Consider the following 11710-nt stretch of genomic DNA (forward strand, 5'->3'; position numbering starts at 1 on the left):
TTACAACAATCCCAGGTCAACTTAAGAGTCTAGTCTTGCAAGAAATCTTCTGTTGTCTCATTGTTTCCTTGTCTCTCTCTTTGCATTCATTAGTAGTACCTTTCTTGTGATTAGATTATACGTTTTTTTGGAACAAACATTGCATTTTTCGCTTGCGCAGCACCTCCCAGGAGAAACACAGGATAATGATCAGTGCTGGCGAGGTGAGAGTTGTTCTAGGAAGTGGAAAGCCGGGCCAGGCTGGCAGCTGAACAGTGACACCGCTCAGTGTCCCAGGGGAAACACTGCAAACACCCCTGTAATCGAAGGAACTCGTTTTCTGTAAAGCACTTCAGGCGGCGTCTGCTAGAACACTAAGCTGGTCAGCACGGGGGTGAGGCAACGTTGCGGGACCACACAGCAGAAAGGAGGTCTTGAGCGACCGATTCCCTATTCCCAGCCATCCAAAAAGGCAAAAAAAGTTATGAGACCAACAACGGGACCTGTCACTTGCTTTTTGTCACAGAATGTTGTCTTCTTCCTTGTTTGCCCCAGTTTGATAGTTCCCCTTTAGAAGAAAAGACTAAAAAATTACTGAAGTGTCAAACAAGGGCAAAGTCATCCTTTTTAAGGAAGGATATGCAAATCTGCTAAAAAGCTTTCAGCTAAAGGGTCTGGAATAATTTCTGAGAATTACAACTCAGCCTGAGGAGAAGCAGCAATCCCCTGGTGCCGAGGCCAGGACAGCAGGCCACCTTTTGCTCCAAGAGCTCAGCGACCTTTTGGAAATTGTTTCGTACCTCCTTATTTTATTGTATAGAGGACTATTGTTATGGTATACTCACAGCTGCAGCTGCGTAAATCTACACTCTATGTCAATAAGTAGTCCTTCCCCTTTTCACACAAGCCAGTGCATTCACAGAGCTGCACTACTCCCTCCTTTGATTTACGCTCAATGACATAAAGACAAGACTCTCGGTGTCCATTTGCTAACCCCCACGTGAGCTCAGCCTCCTCGCGAAGGATTTTGGCCTGGTACGGACTGGCTGGACCTGCTGAGCATGAAAGCTGGGGGGAGAGAGGACAGGAAGGGAAACAAAAGCAACTTCGTGTTTTCTTAGGGTGGGAGCTGAACTTCATAGAATTGCCTAGCTTGGAAGGGACCTTTCAGATCATGGAGTCCAACCATCAACCTAACACTCACAAAACCATCACTAGCACAGCCCCGCTGAAGTCTGGTTATCCCTTGTTTAACCCTCTGCCAGGGGACTGCGTGTGTCTCATCATCAAACTGTACATCAGCTTCCCATGGGGGCTGCTGGCAGCACGATGACCTGACGTGTCGCCATCAGCAGCGCATTCCCGCCACAGTGTCCTTCTGAGACGGGGAAGTGCAATTCATTTAGCAGATGAGGAACTCACACCCGGAGGCTGGCTGGCTTTACAGAGGTAACAGGAAACCAAACCAAGTCTCCCAAGTCTCAAGTTCGCCCCGTAACCCCTGGAACATCCTTCCTCTCATCGGGTGCTGGCCTGTGGGTCATTTGGACATCATGGAGCTCTTATCTAGACATGTGAAGGTGTCTACCTTCTCTTAAGTGATTAAATCAGACAAAACCCAGCCTGCTCCTTCCTTTAACAGTCTTGCTGTTGATGAAGCTGTCCGTTAAATCCCAGCACCACATGCAAATGAGTGCTTCAAAGTGCTCTAGGTATCCCGTGTAAATTTAATTTCTTACTTAAAAAGTGTGCGAAGCACACAAGTTTGCACCAGTTCCTAAAAACCAGTCAGCTTTCCCGCTTGATTACCAGTACACCAGAACAAGTATATCTGACTGGGGAAGAATCCAGGGGAAAAAGACAAACCCCCTCTGGGCTTGCTGGATCCAGTTCGGCAAAGCACGCCAACACCTGCTTACCTTTAAGCATGTAGCTACCTCATGTAGCGCCACTGACTTTGGAAAAACAGGCATGCTTATGTCAAGGTTTGCAGGAGGACCGTGTTTTAGTGTCAAGCTGCAGGGAGCCTTTTCAGTTTTGGTGGTGTTTTTTTTTCCCCCTCCATTTGTTGAAAAGGACGCCGAGCAAGAGTGTGCTTGCAGGGTCGGAGAGCTTCAATGACTCAGAGCTACAAAGCACCACTGTGTTACTCAGATCTTGAAAAAACACACACACACAGGTGCTTCTGAAGGAGGAACCAGCAGCATTCAGATTCCTGTCCTCAGGCTTAAGGAAATATTTATTCTTGGTGCCGTTGAGCAATCGGATAGCAGCAGAAGCTGTGTGTCATGGATGCTAAAATTACTTTCTCGCTCAGATGAATATTCAGACAGACATTTCAGAGAAGATAGAGTTGCACGGGCCTCTTTCCTTTAAAAGAAAAAATCTGGAAGAACAAGCTTGGGGGTTTCCACAGTCTTTTCCCATGTCACTTCTGAACAAGAAAGTGAGGCCTCAATGAGAATTGCTCATTAGCGATAATCTTAGTTTTGTAAAAATTGAGATGTAAAGGGACACGTCAAGGGGGTAACTATCTTAAGATGACACCTTCTCATTCAGTGTAGTTGTTTCTGGAGAGTATTCAAGTCATTTGTCATCATTTCACTGAGCAAGGCACATTTTTTTCTCCTTTTAGAACGAAAAGCACCTACGGGAGAGCCAACTACGGTGTGTCCCGCTTTGCACACCACATGTTCTTTGTACTTTAGAGACTGAGTTTATTCACACCACTTGCTTTTGAGGTCCTTAGTCTTGCCTGCTGTAGAACTATAATATTTCTGTGGATTCGGGGCTTTATTTGCCTTCATCAAGAGGACTGAGCTTTGACCAACATCTCCTGATCTGAAGAAGCCCCTGCAAGCACAGTGCCCTGGTATCCAGCTAGGATGGCCTCTGCAGTCGTCTGCTGATGCTTCTCCTTCAAATCCCTCCCGAGTCACTCCCTCTCCTCTCACACCGACTGTGCCCACAGCCCTTCCAGCTTCCCACCTGATTTGGGTCAGCAGCATCGCTAAGCGACAAAGCAGATTTCTTCAGCTCATTGCCAGTTTCAAAGGTTTCTCTAAAAAATTATTTAAGGATAAAAATAGATTCTGTCTCTCAATGGGCACTGCTTTGCATCCAGTGCTCGCAGGCACTCTATCAAGGCTCATAATACTAACACACACAATGAATGACTCTGGATATTTTTACAACTGTAAGTTTATAAGGGGAAAGAGGTGTCTTACGTTAAAGACTTAATCATAATCACATGGATGCTGAATGCAACAGTTCCTTCATAGACAGTCTTCACTGTTGACAAAAATTCAATCAAAGCAGCACGCAAGTCACAGCTTTGCAATTCCAGTTATTTACTTGCAGGTCTGTAATTCATCACGAAAATCTTAGATTGTGAATGAAATGCTTTTGGTGATGTCAACTTTCCAGTGACCAGTAAACCACATCACAGAACTACCACCACGTGGTAAAATATAGCCGGGAAATGGCAACAGCCAAAAACTAAATATTATTTCACTCTTAAAAATAGGTCCTTGAAACCCTGCTAGTGCCTGAATACCTAAAGAGGCCAGAAAGAACACGAAGGCTAAAACCAATAATAAAGAGGTGAAGAGAAAAGTGTAACTTGCAGCCAGGAAGAGGGCAAACAGCGGTAAAAGCCTCGTCCTGACTAGTCCCCTTGCCCCTCTGCTTTAGCGCGCAGCAAAAAGCAAACACCTGAGCAACTGGTGCTGCTCCACCAACGGGAAGGACCATTCATCAATTGCAAACCCACCAGAGTTATTTCTAGCTGTCAGGCTACGTGAAGGAGAAGTGCCGCATTGACCACTCTGGCAGCGGGGCGGTGGGGGTAAGGCAGACAGGAACCTCAGGTATATCAGATGGGAGATGACAGAGGTGATGGATGGCAGGGCTGAAATGGCTACCCACCCAACATGTGAATCAGCCAGCCTTCCTCTGTGGACTGAAAACTCGCCATCACGCGCGCAGCATCCGTCATTCAGAAGTAAAGTCATCTTCAGACAACAGCCAGAAGGGTAGACCTAACATTTTCATCAGCTGGGCGGTCGGTGGCATCTGCGTGTTGCCTGCACTTTGATGCAAAACCTCATGCTTCAACCTGCGTGTCCTCACTGCCACAGCAAGTCAAAGGCTAACAGCTACTAGGCAGAATATTTTAAAGATGAACCAGAGAGTAAAGACCCAAAAGCTAATCAAACCAAAATATTCAACAAACAGGCTTGAGAGCAAGACAGCAGTCCATAATGAGCAGAAGTAAAACCTGCAGATAATGACATTACCAAAGCCAATAGCTAGATGTGCTTGTGAAAAGGCCTGCCAAGGCAAATCTCTTCTAGATGGAACAGGTGCGATAGCAGCGCTCCAGAGGAAAGCTTAGCAGTCTCACTGCTCCAGGTACAATCTCAATGGCTCGCCATGAGTAACTCTACACCCATTCACGCTTAATTAAAATAATAATAAAAAAGACACAATCATTTATGGGGAGCACGCTCCTCCTCTTGCATTTTAGTTCAGCAGATTATTTTTCTATGCTTCATCAACTGAAGTTGAGTCTTAATGAAGAAATGACCATGAGAGATTTCTTGGGCTGGGCTATTTCTTCATGCCAGATTAGGAGTTCAATGGGAACTTTCTATGCTTAAAAATCTCTATGTTTATGTACCCTTTCCTTCCAGCATGCCACCAGAGTGGAACATAACATATTAATGTCTTATGGGATGAGGCGAGACCTTGCAATGCTAGCTGAGCTGTTGGGGAGAATGAGAAAACTTGTAGAGAAGAGGTGAAGCCTGCTTTCACCGCCTGATGCTCTGCTTTGGCTTCCTTCTCATGGATTTTAGAATTGCACGTGAAACAAATGATAAATATTCTGCAGGCAGAAACACGAAGGGTAGTGGTAGGGCTGTAGCCCTTACTTTGGACGATGGCCACATAGAGGGGATGTGCGTAACACCTACAGACCATTTTGCCTTGGCGTGAATTATAATAAGAATTGCACGATCAGATCTGCACCTTCTCCAGCTTGAAGCAATTATCGCCTGCATTAAAGGGATCAGGACTGGGATGAGAATTGGTTCATTTCCTCCTTAGGTGTCCCCACAAAGAACCAGCTTTGCTGGGGACCATGGGCCTGTCAAGTCCATGATAATATTCCTCCCTGATTTGAACGGGCTTTGGCTGGTTTCCGTAAACAGCCTGTTTTACTACATGTGGTATTGCAGGGGAGAATTTTTTTTCCTGTGAGAGCAGATTCAAGGAATCATCTCATCGGTCTTGCTACTGAACAATGAAAAGTTACTGAAGAACATGATGCTCATAAGGCAAAACTATTCGCTGTGGCAAAATAACATGCTCAAAATAGATTCGCTTGCGTGCTACATAAGCAATTTTTAGGACTCCATATGAACCTAGTAGCACATTTTTCCCTATCTGTATTCCAGATTAATGGGTTGCCTAACAAAACTTCACAGTATTTTTTTTTCCATGCAAGAATTTTTTTCTTTTCCCTCCACTTTGACCACTGACTAAATATATTCTACACCCATCTGCAGTCACAAATGTTGTTCTTTGTCATTCTTGAACGGAGCCTATATACTTTTTTTTCTTTTGGAGTAGCCACAAAGTGGTGAGGGTGAATGACCTCATTTTTTTTTTTCTCCCTCCTTGGCTAATTGGCTCTTGCAGGGTGGATTAAACCGGCCAGCTTGGCTCTTTTACCAAACACAGCCTTTCCTGGTATCTTTTATCTAGATTTTAAGAGGGGAGCAGCCAGCGGGTTCTGCAGAGCTGAGAGGTAGCTCTGGGTCTGGGCTCTCTGCCTGCCCGCTGCGCTGCCCTCCTCCGCCGCAGCCCCTGCCCCAGCCGCTACAGGGACATCGCAGGGAAGCGGCGAGGAGCCACCACCAACACATTTGGCCAAGCAGCGTGGGGAACGCGCCTCCACCACAGGGATGCCAGTGGGGTCATGGGCAGAAGAGGACCTGGAGAATAAGGGTGAGGGTTGGATGCTGCAACCTGTGTGACAGCAGCCGGCTGGGGAGATGTATCCTCTCCCTTCCTCAGCCCTCATGGGCAGACCTCCCCGGATTTCAATGGGAAATGGATGGGACTCTATCCTGCGGTGATTAATGACTCTTTGTCTTTGTTTGCAGCCATGACATCCTAAGCGCAGTACAAACACCAAAGAAAACCAAGCCCTTGGCCCAAAGAACCCACACCCTGAAAAAGCAAACAAAAAAGGTAACCCAGGGAAGCACTGTGAAGAGCAGCCAGGTGGCTGCATAGGTATGGGACAAAAACCAGGATGTCCTGGAACGCTGTGTGTAAGTCAGCATCGATCCTCTGGTGCGGCGCTGAGCCCTTCACAAGGCAGCACATCACGAATGTGACTGCACGCTGCAGTGACACGCAAACAAAGAAAAATCAGGAAACTTGCATTTCCCCAGAGCTGAAGCATCACACCAAAGCCTGCTGCTGCGGAGCAGACACGACAGCAGGCTGCCCTGGGTGCCAGCACAGCCTGCAGAGCAGGACCCTCCTGCAGCCCGCCCTGCGACGTTCGGCCATCACTGCTCCATCCTGTGGAGGTCCAACAATAGTCTTTCCTCTCCTACATGAACTTTGGACCATTTTCAAAGAAGAGTAAGTCATAAAAAGGGGCAAGTTCTTGCAGGCAGGCTATTGTGTTATACAGACTGAGGCCTACCCAAGTCCATAGTGCAACCTGGTTAAACAGCACTTAAGTTTTATACTGCATTTATAACTCACAAATATTTGCCTTTGCGTTTTCCATCAGTAATAACAAACCATTCTCAGCGCAGCTGCTTCTCCATGCAGGCAACGCCAACCAATGCGCACTTAAACCAGAGGGTGGGCAGCTGCAGCAGAAGCCAGCGCCGCCCGGAAAGTTGAGTTTCCATTGAAAGGAAGGGGGCAGCCTGTGCAAGAAGCATGGCTGCAGCTGAGGACGTGATGAACCAGCCATCTCCATTTCCCTCTTCTCTCCAGTGCCCGCCCCCAGTAAGCTAAACCCGCATCTGAAGCAACTGTCCCCTCCAAGTGTCCAGCAGCCTCTGCCCTGCAGAGCAGCCCCTTGCAGCACGGGCTGTGGGATGGAAGGAGGTCTGGAGCCTGTGGTCACAGCACGCGGTGGAAGGAACCCTGCTGGCTCTGGTCACCGCAAACACCTCCTGGAGAGCTGGTCATACAGAGAGGAAGTTGGCAGGGAGGAGCAAAAGGAGGACAGCCTCGCAACAGGGGTTACCGTTTTGTTGCGTCTATGTGTGTACATAGTACAGCAGGGTCTTCCACCACTTGAACTCCAAGGGACGGATGGGTAAACATAGCGAAGTGACTCAAATATGATTCCTCTAAACAGCGTTAAGGTATAAATGCCAGAGGGCACCACTTTGAGGTTTTTCTGATTTTCTACACTCTAGTAATGCACACATCCCTTTTACCGCCCGGACTGGTTCTTGTAGAGCGGTCAAATTACATCCCACTTTTCTGAGCTTGAGGGCACTTGGGATGACAGTAGCAGGCAATAGGAACACATCCATAGGGCCACAGTTAAGTTCTCTGCTTTACTTGCATTTTTTTTTCTCTGCCGGCACAGCATGAAGAAAGCCCTGTGCCATAAATGACATTGGTCAGTACCCTCGAGATGGCTGATAAGCTTTGAATTCTACTGACTTGCGAAATGTGGTGAAGGTTTGTTTTGGTCCCATTTGTGGCAAAGAAGAAATTACATCAGGAGGATGATGCTTAACATGAAAAGAGAAGCAGCAGAGGTTTCTTAAATTGTGGATTGGTTCGGTTTTATATGCATTATATTCCTTTTATGTGAGGTGCTGTAAAATTTTTCACGTGTTCTGGGGGAAACTGCAAAGCAATGAAAGACTTTCCAGTTTCCCTGGCAGTAACCGTTCCTGCAAGGGCATTTTGACAAGTGATATAATTGAATGACAGTAACTTTGAAACCCATGCTGTTAACAACAGAATAAATCCAGGAGTTTAAATATTGTACAAGTTTTGCTCTACAGAATGATTCCTTTGGCCCTGATCAGAGCAGGAATACCGGACCAGGAGAGCCTACGATGGAGACGTTTTAATGCTCTTTTTTCCCCCTCTCATCATAAAGACTGTGTGTTTTATGAAGTTAAAAGATAATCTATATTTGGGGCAAACTTTGTCTGTATTACAAAGAATTCCAGATGCTTGCAGTGAGCAAACTTTCCCTATAAAGTCAATATTATGGAGTAGTGGAAGAACCCATCCCATTGCCACACGAGGGAAGAAGAGCCCTTGGCGTTAAATGAGGCAACTGGTTTATTGCATATTTGCAAATGCACATTCTTGCAGGCTTTAACTCCCATCTGACAGAAACATCTATGCTCTTCACCGGTGTTAAGCAAGGAAAGGGATGTGACTATTCTGCACAAAGAATCTGAGCAGGTCATGCCTCAGAAAGCAAAATACCACGTCCTCTGACGGGCGCCCAAGACGAATCACTTGGAAAGATCATCTTGTGGCTGAAGCACAAGACAAGGAGGGCCAAGCCCTGCTTCCAGCAGTTCTGCTCCACGCTTGGTGTGTGACCTAGAGCAAGTCACGAATACTCTGTTCCTGTTTCCTCTTTGGTGAAAATGATGACGATGATCATGTCTGTTCTCAGCAGAATTATGAGTACTCATTAACTCACATTTCCAAGTCTTTCTCATTCTTTGCAGGAAATATGTTGCAAATATCACTGCCCTACCACTACCCCACCGTATTATTGACCCTAAACTAACACAAGTGCATCAGACAAACTTCAGCCCTACTGCACCGAGCGTCACAATTTGTTCCATCAGAAAACAGCACTCTTATAAGACACCACCGTTCAAACCAGTCCGGTAAAGAACCTGAAAGGCTGGCTGGGAACAGCATCTCTCCAGGCTTGCCTTCCTTTCACATTCTTGACTTGCAGGTCCTGCTCACAGTTGTGGACGGGATATTAGATTAACTGGCTCTTTGACGAAGCGTGGCTTTTCCTGTGTAAGCTTACGCTACTACTTTCCTGGAGCCCCCTACTATCTTGTACTGCTACTTGTCCAAGGCACGGGCTATGGAAAGCTGCACCCTGTGCAAGCACTTACAGACTCAGAATTCAGCACATGTTGAGCGCAGTGGAAAGACTTTACACATCAGCCCCAAATAAACACAAGTTCCCTGTTTTGCATCCTCTGAAAGGCTATGCATTGAGAGGTGAGAAATGATGAGGAGCTCCTCCTGGCTCCTAGACCAGGGTATCCAAAACATGCTTGGAGCCACAGCATAGAAATCTGAATTTCCAAGGTTTGGTCAAGAGTTGAGCAGGTACCAGGCAATGAGGAGATTCCAAAGGGAACAACTGCCCCAAACCCAAATGGCTCCAGAAGGAAACAAATATGTGATGGTTAGTGAGCTGAAGTAAAGGTACAAAGGACACTGAGGTCTCTGCTCGTCATGCTCCATTCATCCCAGTCCTGACCACCAGGGCAGGAAAAAAAGAGACAGATAGAGAGGATACTGAGGAATGGGACAAACCATCTGAAGGCTACGACATAAAAATCACTTCTGAAATACGCAGGCTCATTCGTATACATATGGAGGACACCTGGAAAGCAGCGATTTAAGAGAAGCCTAAGGAGCGAGGGTGGACAGAATGAAACATATGTTTTAGAGGGGGGAAAAAAGGCCTGTGTGGTTTTAGGCAACGTATTTAGGACCAGTGATCCAGAGGAAAAGCTCTCAGGACTATGCGGTCAGACATTAAATTGTAAGCTGTAGACAGCAGAGGGTTTTTTGTTTTGTTATGGGTTTTTTTATCTTTTTTTTGTTTCTTGAAGCTGCACCTTGCTCTCAGGGAACCCAGCCATGGCCTAATTATAGCACTATGTTGAGGGAAGCACTTAAAATGACACAACTAATCAAGAATAATGAGACACAGAGAAATACTAGAAGTTCAAATGAAAGAAACACAAATGGTAGTGAGGCTGCCAAACATTGATTAATGGAGAAAAGAAAAGTGCCTGTAGCATGGGATTTGCAAACAGCCTGCCAGTCTAAAAGGGTCTAAATAACCTGAAGGGAGAGGAATCATTTTTAAGCTGTCTAATTAGCAAAAGCAAAGCAAGATTCTGCAAATTTTAACTGCTGTACGCCATTCACAAGACTCAGCAAGAGCTGGCTGTAGAAAACGGTCTTTCTGAAAGCAGGGGAAGACCAGAGACGATCCCAGCCGTAAAACACGCTGACCGTTAGCCACCTGCCATCGCATGAAGCTGCAAAAAGAGCACACTGTGTTTGCAAACAACCGCAGAGCCAAAACCTCGCTCAGATCTTTCCCCCTGAGAGGCAAGGGCCGCCCTTTTGGGGCAGATGACCTGGGATTGGGCTTTGCTTCCAGGCTCTGTCACGAGCGGCACGTGAACTTCCAAGCAAGTCACGTAGCTGGTCTGGGCCTCCATCTTCCACCCGTGGACCTGGGGTCCCAACGCCGACCCACCTCCCGCGGCCGATCAGGGGTTGCCCACATTCGGGATGGTGGGGCAGTGAGAGCAGGAGGGGGGCTGCACCCCTCGGGGCGGGGGGATGAAAAGCTGTAGCTGGGCTGCGAAGACCATACGCGCTCGTCCCACGTCTGAGGGACAAGTGTGCTCACGCTTCTCTTGAATAAATCTGTTCGGTAGGGTGGAGTCTGCCTTATTTTTACTCTACATGCAAATTATATCCCTCAGCAACCTCACTGCAAATATTTTCTGGTTTCTCACACCCTGCTCTGGGCAGGACCAGGCTGTTTTGCCTGCAGATCCTCTGGCTTCCTTTGGAGCTTTGGGTTTGGGCTATTTTGATTTTTAAAGAAGCGAGAGAAGCTTGTGAGACAGGGCGAGTTGCAGGGGGTGAAAAAACCAAACCCAAACAACCAGAAGGGAAAAAAAAAAAAAAATGCAGGCAAAGCTGTCCTGCTAAACCCCGTTCCGCCAGTGCCGGCGGTGGAAGATGCCGCGGGCTCCAACTTCGCCACCTCCTCTGAGTGAGCGACGAAACAAACCTCCCGGGGTGAGATGCGACACCCGCCTTTCCCCTCCTCCGGCTCAGCCCTGGCAGCGCAGCCTTACCTGTTTGCCAGCGGCAGCCAGGCAAAGGAGAAGGAGCCAGCAGCCTGACGGGACGGGCATGTCTGGGTGTCCGTCTCTGCCTCCTCCTCTGGCTCCTTTTCCTGCCGCCGAAGAGAAACTAGATCCTTCCAGCCAAGCCCCCGCGCCCCGGCAGCAGAGCGAGGCACATTTGGGCTAGTTACTTCTCTTTCTTCCTTTCCTTCCTCTCAGCTACACGAGGGGAGAAGAGAGAAGAAGAAGAAGACAGAAAAAAAAAAAAAAAAAAGAAAAAAAAAAAGGCGCCTGGCTGTAGTTCCCACAGCATTTCCTCAGACTTGACATGCAGGTTTTTTTTTTTTTCCCCTCTTCTTGTCCCTCCCTTTCCTTTCTCCACCCCCTTTTACAAGAAGTTTAGTCACCATGCCCACGTCCCTCCTCCTGCCGATGGGGACTTGCTTTCCCGGTCCTTCTCAGCAGGGCCATCCATCCACCTGCCTCCCAGCCTCTGCGCCCTCCCTTCCCAGCCCTCCTCTTCCCTGGCGCCATCCCTCGCCCCGCGTCTGCCCCGTAATCGCCACCTTCTCCTCACCACC

At 47.5% G+C, this 11710-nt stretch overlaps 1 protein-coding gene across 2 annotated transcripts in view; it reads right to left on the reverse strand.

Moving 5' to 3' along the window:
* The window catches only part of TNFRSF11A (TNF receptor superfamily member 11a), a 29617-nt gene extending 18273 nt beyond the window's left edge, over nucleotides 1–11344 (reverse strand). For both annotated transcript variants that reach the window (XM_063326059.1, XM_063326057.1), the window contains exon 1: nucleotides 11139–11344. In XM_063326059.1, coding sequence (XP_063182129.1) covers nucleotides 11139–11198 — 60 coding nt within the window. In that variant the 5' untranslated portion in view covers nucleotides 11199–11344. The remainder of the gene's footprint in view (nucleotides 1–11138) is intronic.
* Between the last annotated feature and the right edge of the window lie 366 nt (nucleotides 11345–11710).

The sequence above is a fragment of the Chroicocephalus ridibundus genome, chromosome 2 (assembly GCF_963924245.1).
Source record: "Chroicocephalus ridibundus chromosome 2, bChrRid1.1, whole genome shotgun sequence".
Lineage (NCBI taxonomy): Eukaryota > Metazoa > Chordata > Aves > Charadriiformes > Laridae > Chroicocephalus > Chroicocephalus ridibundus.